Genomic DNA, 23,608 nt, shown 5'->3' on the forward strand with positions numbered 1-23,608 from the left:
GAAGTGGCGCTGTAGCTCAAGTGGTAGAGTGCTCGCCTTGAGCTGAGGGACAGCGCTCAGGCCCAGAGCTCAAGCCCCACAACGACAAAAAAAAAAAAAAAAAAGAGAGAATCATGTAGATTAAATGGAGAGATCTTTGTGTTTTGATACCAAACTCTTACATTCTTAATACAAAATGCCTTAGGCTGAAGGTATGGCTCACTTGGTAGAGCACTTGCCTAGCAAGCAAAAGGCCTTGAGTTCAAGGGCCAGTACCGTTAAAAAAAGAAAAAAAGAAATGCCTTCAATTAGAGTATGAGAAAAGTAAATTTTTAAAATTTTTACTGATTGATGGTATCAGGGTTTGACTTCAGAGCTTTGTGCTTACTAAACAGTCATGTCCCCATTCCAAATAAGTGAATTACTTTAATAGGAAGCCAGTGTTTCAACAAACACGGATAAAGCCTTTGAAATCTACTTGTTCCTTTGGAACGTTCCCAAATTCTTTATATTATATTATATCATATAGATAGATAGATGTACATATAATAAAAATCCTCATAATAGGATACAATTAACTATAAAAAATAATTTCAAATGCTGGACTACCTTAAATATGATTAGTAAAAATATTACAATGTTTTATAGCAAAAACTTGAATTCTAGGGCCTGAATTCAGGGCCTGGGCACTGTCCCTGAGCTTCTTTTGCTCAAGGCTAGCACTCTGCCACTGTGCCATAGCGCCACTTTCGGCTGTTTTCTGTCTATGTGGTGCTGAGGAATTGAACCTAGGGCTTCCTGCATGCCAGACAAGCGCTCTACCACTGAGCCACCTTCCCAGCCCTTGAATTCTTTTTATATAAAAGATATTCTTTACCTTTGAATGTACGGTGTCTAAAGTTTATAGGGCTAAGCGTTTGGCTTACTCTGGTAGGTTACTTTGCTATCATTCAAGAGGACCTGAATTGTATCTCAGCCCTGGGGGATTACGGGTAGTGAAGACTAAAAAATAAATAAATAAAACTTAATAGAAAATAGATGTCGTACATGATTGGAGAAATATATTTTTATTTTGAAAATAATAAATTTGCCAAGGGTGTTGGAAATTGTTAATATTCATTAATCCAATGAAGATCTGGAGAATTCCTGCACTAGTGAATCCATCACTAACGTCGTTCGCCTTAGCAATGGATTTATCTTTACCAACAATTTTACCCTTACAGATTTATCTCAGGAAATAATCAGACACGCACCTAAAGTGTGTTTATGACACTACTATAGTATCAAATATTGGAAACAAATTATATATACAGTAATATAGATTTGGTAGAGATTTGTGGTACTTATAATTAAGAAACTGCTTTGGTGTCATTAGAAAAATACTAAAGAAAAATAATACTATGGGTCTGGCACTGGTGGCTCATGCCTATAATCCCAGATACTCCGGAGGCTTAGATTTGAGGTGTGTGGTTCAAAACCAGTCTGGGCAGGAAAGTCTGTGAGACTCCAATCTCCAGTTAACCATCAGAAAACGAGAAGTGGCACTGTGTCTCAAAGTGGTAGAGTGCCAGCTCTGAGCAGAAAATCTCAGGGATGTACCCAGGCCCTGAGTTTAAGACCCATGACCAAAATAATAATAATAATATAATACCATGGGGAAATCTAAGTTAAAGTAAGTTGTATAAGTCATGTGCACACCTGTAATCCCAGCAGCTGGAAGTTGACAGGAGGATTGTAAGTTTAAGACTAGCCTGGGCTATATCGTAAAACCATGTCTCAAAAAACTGACAAATATGTATGCAGTAAAAGTCCTTGAGCATTTTTATAGGCCAGCACAAAGGTATTAAATTCCTTTTTAAATATTTAGAAAACTTTAGGGTTTTAAATATTTAAATTCCTTTTTAAATATTTAGAAAACGTTGGCGGTCCTTTATTCTTTCTTAGTCTTTAAAACTTCCCTAGATAACCATGAAAATCAGTGGAAGTGGAATTGACAGCATTGATCAAAATCCATTTTGGTTTTCTAACTGTATCGACTTGTATATCCTACAGCTTTTCTAATATGTATCTGTTCTCTGATTCTGGAGCTGGATGTGTAGTTTAGTTATTTCTATTGCTAATACTACCCATTCTAGCAGGAAAAAAAAAACTAATTCTCTTGGGGTATTTTTACTCCCTTTCCTTGAAATTTGCCTTGTCTTGTTTATAACCCTTATTTTACCCCTACTTCGTAAATGGCACCACCCAACTTAGGCTAAAAACCTGAGTACCATCCTTCTTTATCCCTCATTTTATCACCTTATATTATCATCAGTCAGAAAGCCTATTTTAAACCCACCTACTTTTATCTGTATCTCTCCTGACATTCCCATCTTAGCCACCATGTCTATTCCATTCTCTCTCTTTTTTAAATTTTATTTTCTAAGAAAAGGGCCCACTATATTGCCCAGGCTGATCTTGAACTAGAGATCTTCCTGCCTGAAGTCCCCAAGTAGCTAGGACTACAGGTGTACATTACCATGCCTGGTTACCGTTATATCTTAGGTAAGCCATTGCAACAGTTTTCTTCCTGTTTTCCTCAATTTCCTAAAGTTACTTGTTGAAGAATGCAGTTTGACATATAAAGAGCTTTTTACATGATTTGTTCTTTGAATAAGTAATTCCACTAGTGAAGCCTTATTATTACCAAGTTGCTTATTAGCTTTATGCATGCAGTCGTATAAAATGGAATACTGCTTGAATGCTCAGCAAAAGATAAATGGCTCATGAATCATAATAGAGCCAAATGTGAACCATTATGCAGGAGCTCTGACTTTTTTACAAAAATTTTATCAAAGCAGATAGGAACATCTATCTCCAGAAAAATACTCAGAATATATCATATATAGATGGTGTAACTAAAACTGTTTTTTAATGTTAATCCTGGAATGGTGGGACTTTGGACAGCAATTCAATATCATGACTATTTTACCCTATATTGAAAAGTTGGTTGTTTTTTTTTTTTTTTTTTCCCCACAAGACTATCTGAGCAACTCTCTTAGTGAATAAGGTTGAAGTAGAGGTAAGTTTATATTTCAGCCCTGACTGAAACCATTTGGCCTGGAATAAACCACTTAAATTTGCCTATAAAAGAGGAATAACTATATTTGTTTTGTAAGATGTTAAGTTAGAAAACCTACGAAGCCTAAAACAGGACTTGTCATAAAATGGATACTTTAAAAAGGCAATTGCTGGGCTAGGAAGATGGCTCAGTGGTAGAGCACTTGCCTTGCATGCCTGAGGCCCTGGGCACCACATAAGCAAAAAGAAAAAAGCCGGAAGTGGTGCTGTGGCTCAAGTGGTAGAGCGCTATAGTCTTGAGCTGAAGAGCTGTAGGACAGCACCCAGGCCCAGAGTTCAGGCCCCACGACCAGACCCAAAAAAAAAAAAAAGGCAATTGCTGTTATTCTTTGCAGACTGAGAGAAGCAATTACAGAATTTCATTTCCTTTTAAAAATGATCTGTTTACTAATCAAGGTATCTGTGTGACTTTCCTACTTTCTTACATTTTTAGTATGTTTTTCAAGCTTGTTAAATCCTGAGTTGTGTGGGCAGGAAAGCAAAATGAGAAAGTGAATCTGGAAAACCAGACTTCCCAGATTTTACCAAAGTTCACTTGGCTCCTGCCCCATAACTCTTCCCTCATGAGAGTCCATGAACCAGTTCTTTCAAGTAACATTTTAGAGACCTTCCTGGGAATTCCCTTCCCTTCTATTCCTTCCTTCCTCTCCCCTCCCCCATATGTATACATCTGTTCACACACACACACTTCTTGTTCTCCTTTTCTGAAGCACTTGTCTCTATAACCCATCAACCAAGAAACATTCTTTTATTCATTATCTGTCTTCCTCCTACACGCACTTGAATGAAGCTTCATCCAAGCAGAGATTCTTGTTCTTTTATTTTATTCACAGATATATTATCAGCACCCAGTATAGTACCTGTCCTATCATAGATGTTCAAGAAGTATTTTCTAAACAAATAAATAAAACAATAAAGAAAATCACTATAGTCACAAACTTTGATTAAATAAGAAGACTTACAAGTAAGCTGACTTATTTTCAAGAATTTTCAAAAATAGTGTATCTTTAGCAGTTTAGAAGTCTAACCTTGCTCACTTAAAATATTAACGATAAAACAGCTTTATGTGAAGTTAATCCATTACTTGTATAACTTTAAAATTCATTCAATAAAACCATCGTAATAATGCCCATTCTTATAGTTGTGAATAATTGAGATCTAAGTTCTCCAAAATAGTTCTATCCTGTTTTTGTTGTCTGCTACCTGTTTTCATATTAAAGCAGCTCCTCCTGTATTTGCTTTAGGGACCCTGTCCTTATCTTAAATAGGACTGTATTCAGAGAGTCCTTTGCTGTCTGGATTCAGGCTGTATTTCTCAAAAACATGTGTTCTAGCATTCCTGGGCTATGGACACTCTTGGACTGATTTTTGTGTTAATTACTTAGCTAGTTCCTAGACCAAAATAATAGTCTTATTTTTGAACCAAAAACTCTCAATCAACCAATCAGTTACTTAATTCTTTGGACTTACATATGCCCACACATTAATCTCACAGTTTTTCCTTTCTATATGAATTTCACTCAAGAAGGAAGATGCTAATAAGTATTTTATTCCATCAACACTTCCCATTTAGCATAGTAGAGGCTAAATTATATATAGGTGTTACCTGCTCAACTGGGGCCTTAAGTTCCTACATGCCATGCCTACATAATGTGGTATAACGTTCCTACTCAATTAGAATTAGGTCAGCTATATTCATTTGGATAAGGTGAAACATCCAAACTAGAAGTTAAGATGTTTCTTTATTGCTTAATAAAGAAGTCTGTAGCTTGTTTTGATTGTTGGCTAAAATCTTTTATTATTCCTCCCCCACTTCTCACCCCTCTATGTTGATTTGTTTTTTAGGTTTTGTTCCAACTCTGGATGGCACAGAGTTCAGAGTTCTTCAGACGGTTAGCCCTGCTACTTTCTCCAGCCAATTCACCACTGGGGCCCTTGCTTACTCCAGCACATTTGCCTCATCGTATTTTATCTGATGTGACTCAAGGTCTACCTCATGCTCATTCTGCCTGTTTGGAAGAGCTTAAGCGCAGCTATGAATTCTATCGGTACTTTGAAACTCAGCACCAATCAGCTCCCCAGCGTTTATCCAAAACTCAGCAGAAGTCAAGAGAACTGAATAATGTTCACACAGCAGTGCGCAGCTTACAGCTCCATCTGAAAGCCTTACTGAATGAGTAAGTTTAGAAGCTATATAAGGGAATGGTACAATGATTAACAAGCTTCTTGGTACCATTGTTGACAGCTAGGTCCTAGCTAGAAAGAATAAACAAAGTTGAGGCATGCAGCCTGAATGGTGGGTGATAGCCATGGATCTAGCAGATGAACCATGATTTGTAAGAACTCTAATTTTGGAGAACATTTATAGTTTTTACATTTCCTGATTTCAACAGAAAACCTAGAAAGTCGACAGAAGCAGATGTTCATTGTCTCTGAAGCTCAAATGGAGACATTATGAAATAGAACGCTCTTAAGGTAGGACTTAAAACTGGAGCAAGCAGTCTTGAGAGAAGTACTTGCCAGTCCTAAAGCAGTACAGAAGGTATCGTCATATGCACCAGAAGAATAAAAAGTTTTCTGTTTTTGCAACAGATTTGGAAAGTTTTCTATAATACAGGGCAAGTTTTGGAGGCTTAGTTGAACTGTAAAAGCTAGGGTACACAGTTTGTATTTCTTGATCTTCTACTTTATATTTTTAGTACTGAGCCATAGTTTCCACATTTTTATCTCATTTCAGTGTACCTTTACCATTTGAAAGTAGTATTTTCATTTATTTTTATTGAGCTAGAAGGGAGAGGAAGCTCAAGTTTTAGAGCACTTGACACACAGCCCTGAGTTTAATCCCCCCAAAAAATAAAGAAAAGAAAATGGAGTCAAAATATAAAATACCTAACACAATCATTCTGATGCAGCTTTTTTTTTTTTAAGTTAGTCAAAGTTAGATCAATTGGATGCTTGGGTTCTTATTGTGTTGGGAAGCAAGAGGGTCTTAGGAATTTACTGAGTTGACAAGATTATAGTTAATTTACTTGTCTCAGAAGACCAGACAAGAACAACAAAGGGCAACAGTTAATTTTGTAAGATACGTTTCTGACATATCAGTAAAATAGAAAGTGAGTTGTAAGAAGAATGAAGATAAGATGTGCAAGGATAAAAATTTAAGGTCAAAAAAAATTTAAGGTCAAAAGAATATTTTGAGCTGGACACCAGTGGCTCACGCCTGTAATTCTAGCTATGCAGGAGGCTGAGATCTGAGGATCACGGTTCAAAGCCAGCCCGGACAGTAAAGTCCATGAGACTCTTATCTCCAATAAACCACTAGAAAAACCAGAAGTGGTGCTGTGGCTCAAGTGTTAGAGCACTAGCCTTGAGCTGAAGAGCTGAGGGACAAGGTCCAGGCCCAGAGTTCAAGTCCTATTACAAAAAAAAGAAAAAAAAAGAACATTTTGAGAAGAAAGATCTTTCCTATAACTTCACGGGCCTAGGATAGGTATGATAGGATAGGCTCAAATAAAGGTTACAGCATGGGGAAAATGAAGAGACTCTGAGATGAAGGTGTTGCAGTGATTCATATCTGCTGTTCTGTAACTTGTGCCATAGCTCCACTTCCTCGGTCTGCTGATGTAATGTAACAGATGGATGCTAACCCACCTTTTAGCGAGGAATATGGGAGATAAGGCCGTTTTTTGTTTAAATAAATGGCAAAAATTAGATTATCATCAGGGAAAAATGAAATTTCAATAGAGAAGTTGCATTTGTCAAAACCAGAGTTTCTGGCAATAGAATGAGAAATATACCAGATGTATTGATTGCATTACAGTAAAGGACAATGGCTTAGGGAAAGAAGTGAGATATCCTCCCTGGACATGAATACAAATAAAAAGAGCTTTGTACCTCAGACAGGAATTGTGAGTTACGTGAAGAAGTGTCTTGTTTTAAAATGTAATAGTCTAGCTGGACACCGGTGGCTCACACCTGTAATCCTAGCTACTCAAGAGGCTGAGATCTGAGGATTGCTGTTCAAAGCTATCCCAGGCAGGAAAGTCTGTGAGAGTCTAGACTCCAATAAATTACAAAAGAAAAGCCAAAAAGTGGAGCTGTGACTCAAGTGGTAGAGTGCAAGCCTTGAGCAAAAGAAGCTAAAAGTCTGAACCCAAGTGCTGAGTTCCTACCCTAGGATCAGCAAAAAAAAAAAAAAAAAAGAGTAGTCTATATATGCTATTATACATTGACTTTCCAAATACTTTAATCAAAAAGTATACCAGTCACAAATTATCATATGATTTTTTCAATATTGCTTCTATACACTACTTTAGAGATAAGGTCTTCCTGTATAGCTTAAGTGGGCCTTGAATTCACTAGCGAATCTTGGCCTTGAACTTAAGAGCTTCCTGCCTCAGCCTTCAGAGTGCTGGTATGTAGGTGTTTATTACCATACTTAGTTCATACATACCACTTTGAAGCATGTTATTTTTTAATGCCTTTTTGTGTGTATGATATGTGTGTACAGTAGGAAAGAGCTCTAGCATTTGAGCTATACCTCCTAAAAAATGGCTTTATATCTTATACTTTGAAACCTTTTTGAGTCTCTCCTTTTGCTCAGTTGCTGTTTCTACTCTGTGCCTCTGCAGGATCCTCTTACCTCTTGCCTGCACTTGGGTATTAGACACTAACCATTCCCCCACCCAAGAGAGTACACTACCATAATAAGAGACATGTGAGGACTGGGAAGGTGGCTCAGTGGTAGAGTGCTTGCCTCACATGAATGAGGCCCTGGGTTTGATCCCTCAGTACCACATAAGCAGAAAAAGCTGGATGTAGTGCTGTGGCTCAAGTGGTAGAGGGCTAGCCTTGAGCTGAAGAGCTGAGAGACAGCACCCAGGCCCAGAGTTCAGGCCCCACAATAGACAAAAAAGGAAAAAGAGAGACATATGTGAGGATTGTGGTTAGAAGCCAGTTGGCAGACTAAGTCAAAACACTCTTATCTTCTATTATTAACAAGCAAAAAGTCACAAGTAAAAGTGTGACTTAAGTGGTAGAGCTTTAAGAGAAAAAAAAATTAAGCAATTCTCAAGCCCCAGTCCCCCCTACACACATACACACGAGGCATATATTTATGTATTCACTTTTATACTTAACTGATAATCTTAACTGGTTTCCAAATATAGGTGCTTCAAATGAAGCAGCTTACAGGAAGTTGCTGTTTTCTGTCCTGCCAAATTATACAAATGACTTTTTGCCATGTTTCATCTAACATGGTATTCCTCACTTTTTATGTAAGCGTATTTTCCATATATATGGTGCTGATCCTAGGGCTTACACTCAGGGCCTAGCCACTGTTCCAGAGCTTTTGTGCTCAAGGCTAGCATTCTACCACTTGAACCACAGCACCACTTTGGGCTTTTCCTGAGTAGTTTATTGGAGAGAAGAGTCTCACAGATTTTCCAACCCAGGCATGCTTTGAACTGTGATCCTCAGATCTTAGCCTCCTGAGTAGCCAGCATTATAGGTATGAGCCACTGGTGCCCTGATCCTTTTTAAGATATTTTTAACAAAATAATAAAATATATTGTTGGCATGCGGTTTGAACTCAGGGTTTGGGCACTATCCCTAAGCTCTTTCTGCTCAAGACTAGTGCTCAACCTCTTTGGACCACTTTGAACCACTTCTGGTTTTCTGGTTAATTGGAAATAAAGAGTCTCACAGACTTTCCAGCCTGGGCTGGCTTTGAACCATGATCTTCAGAGCTCAGCCTCCTGATTCAGTTACTTTTTATTATACCCTGGCTGGGCTAGGCTGGGACCTCCTTTTTACACTTCTCTCATAACTGTAATAACAAGCACACACAACAGCTCCTGGCTTTTTTTGTTGTTGTTGGTTGACATGGGGTCTCACAGACTTTGTTGCCTTGGCTGACTTCTAATCTGAGTCCTCCCAATCTGCCTTCTGAGTAGCTAGGATTAAAGGCGTGAGCTACCCCATTAAATCATTTTTAAGGGTATAGATCACTAATTATCTCTGGAGCATTTTTATTTTATAAGCTTATTTTTAAAATACATAGATGATACTTACAGTTTTCCATTATATATTTTTAAATATGTTTGTTTTTCTCTATTATCCAGGGTAATAATTCTTGAAGATGAACTTAAAAAGCTTGTTTATACTAAAGAAACACAAGAGCCAGTATCAGAGGCCTATCAGGTTCTAGAACAGAAACTAAAGTTGATTGAGCCCCATGTTCAAGCAAGCAACAGTTGCTGGGAAGAGGCCATTTCTCAGGTGGACAAACTGTTACGAAGAAAAACAGACAAAAAAGGTACCTTTGGAGCTATCTTTAGCACATATTCATTAAACAAACTCATTCCAGTCTGGTATTAGGCTTCACAAAATCTTAGATTACTAAAGTAAACAGAGAAAACCTGTTAAATTTATGTTTAAAAGTTGTCATTGAATTCAAATGTTGGCTTATATTTTCATATAAAACAATTACAGTTTGAGCATTCAGTAAATCTTTCTAAAAAGAAACTGAAATGATTCAGTAGACACTATATTAAAAATGAACTATACAATTCATGGGCAGGGATAAGAGGGAAAAGCTTGGAGAAAACAAAGCAAGTGGTGCATTGTCCACAAAAAAACAATATACTCATTACCTGACTTAAGAAATGATAACCCCTCTGTACAACACCTTAATAATAATAAAAAACTGAAATGAAAGGATGACTTTTAATAGTATTTTTTTCATTATTAAGAGTTCCAGAAACGTATATTTAGGGTAATAAAAGAACGAATTTAGCCAAGCATAATGATCCAATAGAATACTCTTCTGCAATAAAAGGAGTGATCCAGTCAGGTTCTGGTGACTCATGCCCATAATCTTAGCTACTCAGGAAGCTGAGGTCTGAGGATTGAGGTTCAGAGGCAGCCAGCGCAGAAAAGTTCATGAGACTCCAATTAACCAGCTTGCCAGATGGGAAACGTGGCTGAATTCCTAGAGAGCCAGCCAAGAACAAAAAGCTGAGCAGGAAAAAGCACAGCTAAAATTATGAGTAGCAAAGAATATGAGCATGAACCACTGTAACCTGACTGTATCACCCCTTTTCTTATAGAATAATAGCCCATAGGATCACTATGCTTGGTTAAATTCATTCTTTTATTACCCTAAGTGTAAGCCCTTTATCAACACCAAAAGAAGAGGAAGAAGAAGAAGAAGAGAAAACAGGATTTTTTTTTTTTTGGTCAGTCATGGGGCTTGAACTCTGGGAACTGGGTGCTGTAACTCAGCTCTTCAGCTCAAGGCTAGCACTCTACCACTTGAGCCACAGTGCCACTTCCAGTTTTCTGAGTGGTTTATTGGAAATAAGAGTCTTACAGACTTTCCTGCCCTGGCTGGCTTTGAACTGCTATCCTCAGATCTCAGCCTCCTGAGTAGCTAGGATTACTGGTGTGAGCCACAGGCACCCGGCCCTGGATGAATTTTTATCTCAATCTCTGATGCATTATGCTAGATGAAAGAAGACAGACCCAAACTACTTCATACTTCTTACTTCATGTACATGGCATTTTTAAAATGTCAAATGTCAAAACAGACTAGTTATTATTAGGAGTTGGAAATAGGGAGGTATGAATTACAAAGAGGCAGCAGAAGTTAATATTATCTAAACTTGTAGTATACTCAAAGTTAACTTTTTAAGCAAATAAAACCCGTGTTCTGGGGATTGAGCTCAGAGCCTTATACTCACTATGCAGGTGCTCTGCTACTTGAGCCCTGTTGCCAGTCTGTTTTGTTTTATGTATTTTTCAAATGGGGTCTCAAATTTATGCCTGGGCAGAACTGAACTGCCACTTTTTGTTTTTGTTTTTGCTAGTCCTGGGACTTGAACTCTGGTCCCGGGCACTGTTCCTCAGCTTTTGCTCAAGGTTAGTGCTCTATCACTTGAGCCACAGTGGCACTTCTGGCTTTTTCTGAGTCGTTTGTTGGAGATGAGAGTATCATGGATTTTCCTGCCTGGCTTGGCTTTGAACCTCAATCCTCAAATCTCAGCCTTCTGAGTAGCTAGGATTACAGACGTGAGCCACTAGGCTCCACTTCTGAGTAGCTGACAGGTGTATATTCAACTTATTGTTGGAAATGGGATCTCACTAACTGCCGGGGCTGACCTATTCCCTCCCCTCCCCCCGCCCCACACTCCCAGCTCACTTGGGTTTGTTTTAGCTTGAATTTTATTACTATGTTGGTTGCCAATTGGTAATGTTCTAATTCCATTTTTCCTTTTATACCTTGGCAGTCTACTGTAAGGTAAAAAGTTTACTTACTTAGATCCCTCTTTTCATATTTAGACCAGTAAAAACATGGATTCTGATTTATTTGGTGAATGCTAATTCATTACTATAATGTTCTTTGTTTCTCAAACTGGGGTGTCAGCTGATTTGTATCAACATTATTATTTGAGCACTTCCTTGCTTTCTTAGCTTCAGTCTGATATCAGCCTTGTCTATATGAAACCTTCAACCCTTTTATTGGAGAGTGGCATTTAGAAACCAAGATCTTTAGTGTTACATATGTTTACTGCTGTGGGATAAAATATATAATTGCTGTGTGTGTGTGTGTGTGTGTGTGTGTGTGTGTGTGTGTGTGTGTGTGTGTGTGTGTGTGTGTGTGTGTGTGTGTGTGAGAGACTTGAACTCAGGGCCTGGGCACTGTACTCAAGGCTAGCACTCTATCTACCACTCACCACAACTCCACTTCCAGCTTTTTGGTGGTTAATTGGAGATAAGAGTGTCACAGAGTTTTTTGTTGGCTTTGAACCACGATCATCAGATCTCAGCATTCTGACTAGCTAGGATTACAGGTTTGAGCCACTAGTGTGTCTAGCTTATAATTGCTTTTACACTATCTCATTGTAAGGGTGGAGCTACAACGTTTGTGTGTACATATAGGTTCTTAAATAATCCAGGTCTATTTCCATATGTGTCTGCCTATATATGTAATAACCATGAATCACACTAATAACTAATCCTACTCTCTACCTTTCATTCAGCACTCTATTTAAAAAGGACAAGGGATGGAAGAGACTCTTGATGGGCATTGGCTAGTGTGGCCAAAGCAAGCTGGGGCTAAAAGATGGGAAGAACTCTCAGCAGTGTGGCTTATGAAGTTGTGATTAGTCACATATAAAGGGAATGACTTAAGTAAATATTCTAAAGATGAGAGCCAAACTACTCACCGAGAAGGGAGGTGCAAATACAGAAAGAGTTGGATTCTCCAGCCCCATTTCTCGAGTTAAAATATCATCAGTATAAGACTGATTTGGGGGTTGGGAATGTGGCTTATCAGTAGAGTGCTTGCCTAGTATGCATGAAAGCCCTGGGTTTGATTCCTCAGCACCACAAAGACAGAAAAATCTGGAAGTGACACTGTGGCTCAAGTGGTAGAGTGCTAGCCTTGAGCACAGAGAGGCTCAAGAATAGTGCCCTGGCCCTGAGTTCAAGCTCCAGAACTGGTACCAAAAAAAAGACTGGTTTCTATTTTTTTGTGTGAGGAAGAATAGTGCTAGGTCTTAAAACTATTTCTATGATGTGAACAAAATATTTTGCTTAAGGCAAAGAAAGCAGAAAACCAGGTCCTCTAAGAGTTTTAACGTAAATTAAAATCTACTCATATTACTGTTAACTTTGTTGTCTTTTCCACTCATAAATTAAAACGTTTTAGTAGGAACAAGTTGGACTATGAAGCTAACAATGGATTAGTAGCAGGAGTATTTTTGTTGCATGTTTAACATTTCTCATCCTTTTTCAATACCCTTCCCCCTTGCAGGCAAACCTGAAGTGGCATGTGAGAACTCACACTGCATCACCACACCTGTGATCCCACCTGCTCTACACATTGCAGACAAAGACCCCATCCCTGAGGAACAGGTAAGGGTGGCAAGTACCTTCTGGTACATACAGAGTTTTTACATACAGAGTTTTTCCACCTTTGTTTTAAATTATATAAATCATTATCAAATGGACAATTGTCAGGTAACTTGCTGAATTTGTTTCTAATGAGCTGCAAAATTTGAATGCAATACTGAAAATTCCTATCAGAGCATTAATTCTCAGTGTCTTGGATCTGAATTATCCAGCCCACCAGCTGGATATCTGATTTTTTTCAATTTTATATAGGCTTTTAAAAGTGATGAAATATAATAAAAGCTAAGTGGAATGCTGGATGTGTTTTTATCTTGGTTCTAGGTAGTGCTTACCAGTATGTATACATACATAAAAATCCTGTATACTTAATATTTGAGCACTTGACTGCATGTATTATATACCTTAATAATGCTTAATTACCTAATTAGTTCATTTTGCTTTGTAGCCCAGGCTAGCCTCAGAGTCTCAATCCTCCTGCATTAGCTCTCAAATGCCAGGATTATAGTTGTGTAATACCATGCCTGGCTCTATATTTTAAAGAATAAAATTTTAATGATTGCATTTATTATTGACAGATTTATTTTCCTCATTCCTGAAATTGTTCTTTTCCTTATTTTATCTACTTGGTACTCTTCCTTGCAAATGGGAACTTAACCCTAGTGTAGTACATCATTTGTTTAAAGTGATTAAATGACTTACAGATCATTTTGAAGAGTCAGATAAGCAGGCTTGAACCAGTCTACAGCAAACAAACGCTACCACTCCAAAGAACTGTTCCAGTAGAGAGTTCATTGCTGAGTTGCTAGGACAGTAGTAAAAAGTAGCGTCAGAACCAATTCCTCTGGAAACTTGATCTGCCACTGTCCTTCCTCAAGGTGCCTGTAACTATTATCACGTGTGTCTGAGTCAGATCAGGTGCAGGCACATCAGATTAGAGGATCCCTTTGCATTTGCCTGAGCCTTACCTGCAAGGACAGCTGGGTAAGAAATACCCTGCCCTTTCTTGGAGACATGGAGGACCATAAGATGACATGTTCTCTAATCCTAGGAACTTCCTTGGAAATCAAAAAGAACCAGAGTTTACTGTAAGAAGAATATGCCTAACCACATCCCCAGATTTGCAGCCCTTTCAGTTTTGGTTGGAATTGGCATAACAAATACCTCTAATGTTGACTATAGTATGTTATCAAAGTAGAAAAACAGCCATAGAAATTGTTCACGACACTGTTAATGTTAACTGAATCTTCTTGAAGGTTTTATCATAAGTATGTTTGTGATTACCCCCCCCCCACACACACACAACATACATACTCTATCTGTACTATGATAACCTGTGCCAAGAGTAACTCATCATGGTTTTATCTTAAGAGTAGCTACAATGAAGTGGATGCTAGTAGAAAAACTGTTTACATTGAAGTGCTTTTTCTTCTATTCATTTTCAGGAACTAGAAGCTTATGTAGATGATATAGATATAGACAGTGACTTCAGAAAGGATGATTTTTATTATTTGTCTCAAGAAGACAAAGAGAGACAAAAGCGTGAGCAGGAAGAATCCAAGAGGGTGCTTCAGGAATTAAAGTCTGTGCTGGGATTTAAGGCTTCAGAGGCAGAAAGGCAGAAATGGAAGCAGCTCCTGTTTAGTGATCACGGTAAGTTCCAACTTCAGAGCCAATGCATATTTCAATGAAGGAGATTTCTTTGTTTTCTGAGCCATGAATCTTATTTCAACTGTAGACTTCTAGGTCCATCAGAAAGCATAGTACTTTATCATCTAAAAGCAAATATGAAGAATACATAGATATGAAATCATGCTTTTTTGCCAGTTATTTTATTTTTTATTAAATTTGTTTCAGAGTTGAAATGAAGTTGAATAATTTGAGCTAGGTATTGGTGGATCAAGCCTGTCATCCCAGTACTGTGAAGGTTAATGAATAAGAATCATTAATTCAAGGCCACCCTGAGCTATGTAACAACAAAGAATAATAATAAAACAATGATTTTGAGATTATAAACTCTGTTCACTATATTAAAAGAACCTCATGAAGGACCAAATTAATAATTATGTGCTTACTATTGAAAAGAATTAAGACCTAGGCCAGTTAGCCATGCCTTAGGTTTGCTTAAGTGATTTGACTGTATTATGGGATGAAGAATACATCATCTCCATCCTCAAATTTGGACATGCTTGAGTGGCTGATAATACCAAAAATTAGCCTTAAACTGTTACTCACACCTCCTTTCTTTAGCCACACTTCATGTTAGACAGGAAAGGATGAGGAGAAGCTTGATATTTGGCAAGACTGACCTAGCTCATTCCTTGTTGAATTAATTCCTATGATTATGTGAGTCCCTTCCATTTTAGAGGATCTTTATGGACCTTCAAAATCAGTTGCCTGTCTTTATATCTCACACTAGTAGATAACCATTCTGAAAGCTCCTCAGTGTTCTTTTATAAGCCTTTCTTGTCTCTCCTGTCCTCTCTACATTTCTTGCCTTTATCTTTCCTTTTTCTTCTCATTGACCCATTTTATAACTTAAGTCTGCAACTAAAATAGTCTCTCAGCTGACTTCCATTTCAGTACCCTTTTTTCTAAGCTATCCTATAAACTTTCCAGACTTTTCTTAGACAGCATACTGATAACGACTCTGTCTTAAAACTTATAATGGTCTCTTATTGTATTAGCTTCTCCATCATAGAAGCCCAACATTTCATTAACTTCCTCTTGTTTCTAATGAAAATATTGTCTTCAACTTAAAAATGTTCTGGTTAGAATGCATTTCCACAAATCTTCTATTTTTATTCATGAAGAAAACTCACACTGATACATTTAACATTCATTCTTCTCTACCAAGCTGCTTTCTCTACCAGTACGTTTTCTGTAAATTCTCTGCTTCAGTCCCACATCTCTCCTACATCTGTAGAACCTCACAATAGAGGCTGCATTGAGTTATAAAGGATATTTGAACCAGCAAAGAAGAGAAGGAAAATGATTACTTCCCAGAAGCAGCAATAGAATAACAGTTCCTTTAATATACTTGTTGATATATTGGGCCTACACAAATTAAGATGAATGACTACTTTTGTGTGTGTGTTCAGGTTGTTTTGGTTTTTGGGTTTTGTGGTGGCATTGTCTCTGTAAATTCTTAAGGGCTTCATTATTCCCAGAGCTTTCATTCAGCAAGTTATTTATTTGACACACAGTTACTGAGTGCTCATTAGATGCTAGGCTCTGTTTACTTGTATCCTTAGCACAAAAATGTGTATCCTCCTAGAGTCTTACATTCTAACACACTTGTCATCTGATCCTTTCCTTATGCAGATTCTGTCTCCCCACTCAGTTAGCAATAATCACAATCCTCAACCAATGCTAATGCATTATATTTGTTAAGGACTAGCAGAATTATGGACTAAATGTGTACATAAATACTGAAAATAGCACTTGATGTAAGCTTATATTTTTTATTGTTAAGTATTTTCTTCATATAGCTTTAAAATTACCTATTGATACAATTGGCACATGGGAGAAATGTGTTTCATCCTCAGGTATGTGCTTTTGATACTGTTTGCACTTTAAAAAGCAATAATACTGTGTCATTTGTAAAAATAAATAAAAATTTGCTGATACCATAAAATGCTTTTCCCATGAAAATTTCCAGTACATCTTCCAGAGTTGTTTTCATCTCTGCCTACAGGGGTAAAGTCCGAATGGAATTAGAGAGGGAAACTCTACACTGGAACCTGCTGTGGCCATTTTTTTTTCTGTGGTTGCTGCTTCTCTAGTGGAGTTAGTTCTTGGAAGTGGACACGTTTTACAAATATTTTTTTAAGCATACGCCAGATCTTCAAGAAGCACTTTTTCCCTCCGTCATGCTTCATAATAGATTGTTTTGTACTAACCCCTCATGCTGGGAGGAGAGACTAACATCAAGAGGGGCTAAATAAAACTTCATTTTCCTTGCAAGGACAACCTTCTGCCGTATGGATATATATTCTATTTATGGATTGTACTTTGTTCAGAGTTGATCTTGAATGAGATTTTATTTCACTTGTGTTTTTCTGTAGCATTGCAAAATGTATAGAAATATGGCTTCCATTAGGGTCTATTCTAGGTGGTTGGCAAGTCAGATTAATTACATGTTGAATTTGTTTCCGTATTGCTTTAACTTGTAAAAAAACGTGTGTGTATGCGCGCGTGTATGTGTGTGTGTGTGTGTGTGTACTTAATAATATATGATCACTGGGTCACTTGAGGCCTTTTTGCAGTAAAAACTACATTGCTCATTCTTTAACATCAGTGTTTCTCAGAATGTGCATCAGAATCGAGGAAGATTTAGCAAAAATAGCTTGCCCCCAGTCCCAGAGTTTCCAGTACAGTAATCTGGGATCAGGCACTAGAATTCGTATTTCTGACTACTTCCTGGGCAACCAATCCTGTTGGTTCAGAGACTATACTTTGAAGACCATTGCTTTCATTTAAAAAAATCTCTAGCAAACCTCCATCTTATTTAACTTAGGCATTTTATCTCTTATTGTTTCCCAAATTTATAAATTTATATTCATTTTACTAGGAAGTTTTATTAAGCTTTTATTTATTGTTCTCTTTAAGAAAAAAATCTGTTGGGAGTTTAAAAATCATTGCTGAGTCCTTAGTTATTATTTTTCTTTTTTCTTTTCTTTCCTTTTCTTTCCTTTTTCTTTGAAGCTGTGTTGAAAACCCTGTCTCCTGTAGACCCAGTGGAACCCATAAGTAATTCAGAACCATCTATGACTTCAGATATTGGAGAAGTCGATAAAAATGATACTGATGAAGATAGTAGTAAACCTTCCACAGCCGACAATGAGATAAGTAGGACTGAGTATGTATGTGAGGACCCTGTAGAATGTCAAAACAAAGACACTGCAGCAAATGAGGTCATCCTTGAAGGAGTTGCAGAAAGAATGTACTACCAGTGTAAGAGTGAGCATGAACTACAGCAGGCCAGTAGTGGCGGCCTGGCCACTGCCTCTTCACATCCCAGAGACTCACCAGAGCCCTCCATTAAGCAGAGGTTGGCACAACTACAGCTGTCACCGGAATTTACCTTCACTGCTGGCCTCGCTGCAGAAGTGGCCGCTAGATCGCTGTCCTTCACCACCAGGCAAGAACAGACTTTCGGAGATGAGGAGGAAGAACCAGTCATTGAAGAAAGTGAAAATGAAGTAGAAGAAAAGTGAGAATCAAGATGAAGTCATTTTAGATTGTTCCTATTACAAAGTGTTTTAGCCTCAAGACTGGAAAGGGAAAATGAGTGTAAGTTTACTATATCTAAAGCTAAGATGTGAATTTACAGAAAGAACCCTGGTTTGAACAACTGATCTAAAATTAGTAGTTACCTGTAAATGGATGGTCTTTTAGAAAATAAGAAAGGTAAGGGCTCTTTTTGAATAAACAGCTATTTTAATGTGGCACAACTGATGATCTTGATAATTCTTTAAGTACTTTTAATAAGAAATGAAGTTATCATTTCTTGCCAGGATTTGCTACCATAAGGTAACCAGGATAATTCTCTTGCAAGAACATTAACATTTAGTATGACTCCTTTTTACTGTATCCTTGCAGTTAACAACTGCAGCCATTATGTCAATAACAATTGTTTGTATTTTATTTTTGTTTATACCAGTCTTAAAAGATACAGGTTCTGAATAAAATACTTAATTCATACAATTGATGTGTGCTGGGATTTGGAACTTAAAACTAGTTTCAAAAGTATTTGGGTTATATATTTCCTTGATCATATATGTATTCAGTAATTCACTTTTAGATGTCGTACAATCTTAAAAGAGAACTTTGTACCACCTGAAGAACTACCATTTCAGATTTCTTTTTTGTTCCTGTAGCAACTGAAAGCAGTGATGTCCAAGTGAGATCCTCACATTCAAAGACCCCCCCCCCACCTTAAGAAAGCTCTTTGTATCTGTTTGCTAATGTATCATTGCCACAGGCAGGTGACAGTGCTGCTATTTTCTAGCTGTACTCACCTTCATGAGATTCAGGGAAGCTCCTGTCAGCTGCTTGGAAAGCATTATTATTTCTCTAGAATTTCATTTGCAAATTACCTCTTAAAAAAGACTGCTTTGATCAGTCTTGTTTTGTGTTGTGATTACATTTTCATTAATGTACTGGTTTTGAAACCTATAGCTCCTGTGCACTAACATGGTTTATAGACATTCCTTGGGAAGAAATGTAGGAATAATTCAATTTGTGCTGCTGTTTTAAAAAGGAAATTACATGATTTTAGGTTGTCTTTACACATTCAGATTCCTGCAATTTATCACTGTTAGTGAGTAAATTGACAAACTAAAGGAATGGTGTTTTGTTTCCACTATTGTTTATCCTGAGGAAAAGCTTCTGCTTGATATGAATAATAGAGCTCATTTGTAGCTTAAGTGATTTTTGTCTTTTGCTAAAATTCTGGGACTTAACATAATTATCATCTTAGGAACAGTATCTTAGGTTAGACTTAGCAACACAGAAACAGCTCAATTTTAAGGGGGAAAAAAAGAATCTTCTTGTGTTATAAATGCCATCTGTTTCCCTAGATAACAATATTTGCTTTCTTGTTTAAATTACTTATTGAGTTTGCCAACTCCATCTTTCCTTGAATTTGGAAAATGCAATTATGGAATATTTGGTAAACTCTCACCATATAACCTCATATAAGAAAAACTGGGGGGGGGGGAATCTTTATAAAGTTTTGTCAGTTTTATTCAGTACTCTCTGAGGTAGGAATTTTTAGCCCTGAAAGACTAAATTATTTTGCTCATAAATTCCCAACCTGGCTGGGCACCAGTGGCTCATGCCTGTAATCCTAGCTGCTCAGGAGGCTGAGATCTGAGGATCACAGTTCAAAGCCAGCCCAGGCAGGAAAGTCTGTGAAACTCTTTTCACCAATAAACCACCAGAAAACCAGAAGGGGTGCTGTAGCTCAATTGTTAGAGCGCTAGCCTTGAGCTGAAGAGCTGAGGGACAGCGCTCAAGCCAGAGTTGAAGCCCCATGACTGACAATAAATAAATAGACAGATAGATAAATAAATAAAAATTCCCAACCTGCCAGTCTGATCTGCTTTATTTGGCTAGCTATACTTAGTGTCATGAAAATATTTATTGCTGAAATCATAATACAATCAGCTTGGAACTTTAAGTGAATATTCTTTTTTGTATGTTTGCAATTTTTTTTATCTTTTAAGATATTTCAAGATAAAATACTGTCTTCCCTATGAAAATTCCTGACTAATCTTTTCTTATATTATTAGAAGTCAGTGTTCCTTAGTTGTTTATCAGATATCTATATCAAAGGACTTATTTCTTATTACAGATCTTAGGCATACTCTCTGTACTACTTAATTATTTTGGATATAGACTAGGCAATGTTATAGCCAACAGAATCCAAGAATATCTGTGTAACAGTTGTTTTTGCCATGAACACTTTAGAATATATAAACAAGCGTGCCAATATAACATAACCTGCTGTTCTTGTTACTGTTTTTTAAGAACATTTTACTTTTTCTTACCAGATCTTTGACTAGTTTTAATAGTTTCCACTCTTTATCTAGAAGAAGCCTTATGGGAAGAACATTTTGTTAGGAAAACTTGTGCTTTTCAAATTCTTCTTAGGAGTAGCATTCTGACAGCTTCTAATACAAATATTGCCACAATTTGTTTTACCAGGACAAACCTCATACTCCAAGGAAGATTCTTTGTAAAATCATGGCAGTACTTGACCTCTGGCATCTGTTATGTCTTAAGTCCTTTTCCTCTGTTTCTGTCAGAACCCTACCTCACTGGCATGTCTAGGGCTAGACTCTTGCTGGTCTTTGATTTGCTTATTTACCAAGTTTGTGTGTTTATATCACTTTATGGATTAAATCTTCACTAGAGTAATTTGAGCTCACTGTATCCGAATCTATTTCATTAGGAATTGAAACATTAACTCAAGTTTGAATTCTTAAGTACTGGATACAAGCAAATCAGGAGACACATAAGGCAGATTACTAAGGATATTAATGAAGAACTGTGTCAGACTTGATTACATAAGGATAGGCTGGAGTTTAAATCCTAGACTCTTCATTCCAAAGTTAGGAGTACAGCCAAACTGAACAGGTCAAGGGGAGTTTCCCCAGAAAAACTGTTAAATGATATTGGTAATTTCTTCTCAGATGTTTAGAAAGGAAATAAACATTTAAGACTGAAAGGCAAGATTTGGTTATAAATTTGTAAAATAGTTTAAGAAATTTAAATCAGTTTTCTTAACTAGTATCTTTGTATTCTTTGTATCTTCTTAAAAGATAGAAAGGTTAATGTTAAAGCAGTAAAAGAATTGATATCTGTTCCACTTCAAAAGTTGTAAGTCCATAGAATGTTAACTAGAAACCTCCTAGGACCCTGGATTTCATTTTTCTCTGGGGACTAGTTTTATCCTGTGTAAAATAAGAAACCTTTTGTCAAATTTTTAGAAATGAGAAGATAAGTTCAGCTCATTTGATTTTATCCTAGTATATTGTTTTCTGTATCCAAATAAAGCAAGGATACACGAACTACGTACCGTAAGGCTGTGGTTTAGCTCAGCTAAGTCAGTGTTTGAAATTGCATAGATAACATGCTATATGAATGACAACCAGGCAGAGTCATTTTACCTATTTTGTTAAAGAGAATATATCTTTGCAGTTCATGTCAGATTAAAAAATGAAGCGACAAATGTTTTAGCAAAATACAGAAAAGTATTGCTTAGGTTCATTCATCCATCCTATCATCATCGATAGATAACTAACTTGAATCAATTAATTTTTCAGGTAATAGAAACAAGTCCATTTAGTCATTGAGTTTAACATTTTAATAACTAAGTGAATATTCTTTTTTTCTTTTTTTTTTTTTTTGCTAAGGTATACAGAACATAGTTAACCTTTTAAGAACATCATCTCCTCTCACTGGGTGATATATGTCTCCTCAGGGATGCTCAGATGTATAGTGTCTGTGCCCCTTTGCTCTATGACTTCACATTGCTTTGCTTTCTGAATTATGTCTGTTTTTTCACAGTTTCTCTATTTTTCTCTGTAATCAGCTGTCATTTTTGCTGCTGTCTTGTGTGCCTGCCTCCTGCAGTAGGTCCTTAATGTGCTGCTTCTAAGCTGCTATGGACTGAGAAACCAGATTGCAAGCTTGCTAGAATTGTCTAAACCAAGAGTAAGTAGTCTGAAACAAAGCTGAGGGCTTTTTCTGTCAGTAAAGCATGTGGATTTGTGATATCTGTTGGACAGTTTAATGTTCTTTGGTTTGCTTAGTTCTGTAATAAAATTTGCTAAACAAGGCAAATATTACTAAGAACTGACTAACTTGGCCATTTGAAAAATTACTCTTTTTAGAAATCCGTTTTCTGTTGAACTTAAACTTCCAACATTAAAATATTTTGTACTTACTTCTAAAGGAAGTCTAAAACTTACAGATTTGCTATTTTCTTAATATATATAGCTTAGTCCTTTGATATTAAAATTAACACTATTAATGTTAGTTATTATGCCCTAATGAACTAATTAAACTCTAAGAACTATTTGTTCCTGTACCAAAATGGCTCCATTCTGCTAGACCTGTTTTAGTTTTGCTTTTGATAGTTGTGCTGATTCTCCATTTATATCATTGCTTAAGTGAGTTTGTAACGAACAGTAGTAGCCTTTCTCTACCTTCATAGTGTGTCTTCTGATCTGCTTTAGTTTTGGAGACCAGATGACTAAACTTGTTAGAACTGTCTACCAGGTAAGAGTAAAAAGATGAAGCAGAAAAACCTGAAGAAGTTTACTTAGTGCATGATTTTTTTGTGGTATCTATTACCCAGCACCTGTTACATTACTCTCTTTAATCCAGTGAAATTACTGAGTTAGATACCTGTTTACCAAATAGAAGAATGATTATTCTATAACACAATGTTAACCATTTTGTTTCCATACTTCCTTTAAGTTATTCTATACCACAATTCTTTGGCTCTGATTAAAACCAGTCCATTTGAGTTAGCATTTTGTATGTATTTTTGTATTTGAATCAGATAGTAGTTGGTAAGATTTCTTCAGTTTTCAAAGGAGGTGTGTCTTCATTTCCAAGACATGAAGTAGATTAAGCCCTGGAAAAATAAAACATTTATTATCATCACAGAGACCTGAGAATAAAGTTTATAGACTCTGCAACTATACTATAAAGAATTTTTAATATGCTACTTTCAAAATAGTGCCTTTGTTTTCATTCAGCTAAAGAAAATGTACTAAGCTGGGTGCTGTTGGCTCATGTCTGTAATCATAGCTACTCGGGAGATCCTGAGGATTACACTGGCTGAAGTGGTAGAGCACTAGCTTTGAGCATAAAGAAGCCCAGGGACAGTGCCCAAACCCTGCGTTCAAGCCCCAGGATCAGCAATAAAATAAAATAAAGGAAATGTACTTTAAGAGTTGACAATAAGCCGGGCGCTGGTGGCTCACACCTGTAATCCTAGCTACTCAGGAGGCTGAGATCTGAGGATCACGGTTCAAAGCCAGCCCAGGCAAAAGAGACCGTGAGACTCCTATCTCCA

The 23,608-nt window shown here is 37.0% G+C and overlaps 2 protein-coding genes across 2 annotated transcripts in view; one reads left to right on the forward strand and one right to left on the reverse strand.

Moving 5' to 3' along the window:
• The window catches only part of Vezt (vezatin, adherens junctions transmembrane protein), a 67,413-nt gene extending 48,693 nt beyond the window's left edge, over positions 1–18,720 (forward strand). Inside the window, exons 7-11 of the mRNA XM_013018923.1 lie at positions 4,945–5,276; positions 9,222–9,415; positions 12,917–13,017; positions 14,457–14,664; positions 17,719–18,720. Coding sequence (XP_012874377.1) covers positions 4,945–5,276; positions 9,222–9,415; positions 12,917–13,017; positions 14,457–14,664; positions 17,719–18,230 — 1,347 coding nt within the window. The 3' untranslated portion in view covers positions 18,231–18,720. The remainder of the gene's footprint in view (positions 1–4,944; positions 5,277–9,221; positions 9,416–12,916; positions 13,018–14,456; positions 14,665–17,718) is intronic.
• Positions 18,721–21,934: 3,214 nt separating this feature from the next.
• The window catches only part of LOC105988289 (uncharacterized protein C3orf20-like), a 47,449-nt gene continuing 45,775 nt past the window's right edge, over positions 21,935–23,608 (reverse strand). Inside the window, exon 7 of the mRNA XM_013019865.1 lies at positions 21,935–23,164. Within this exon, the coding sequence (XP_012875319.1) occupies positions 23,158–23,164 (7 nt within the window). The 3' untranslated portion in view covers positions 21,935–23,157. The remainder of the gene's footprint in view (positions 23,165–23,608) is intronic.

Source organism: Dipodomys ordii, unplaced genomic scaffold (genome assembly GCF_000151885.1).
Source record: "Dipodomys ordii isolate 6190 unplaced genomic scaffold, Dord_2.0 Scaffold3, whole genome shotgun sequence".
NCBI lineage: Eukaryota > Metazoa > Chordata > Mammalia > Rodentia > Heteromyidae > Dipodomys > Dipodomys ordii.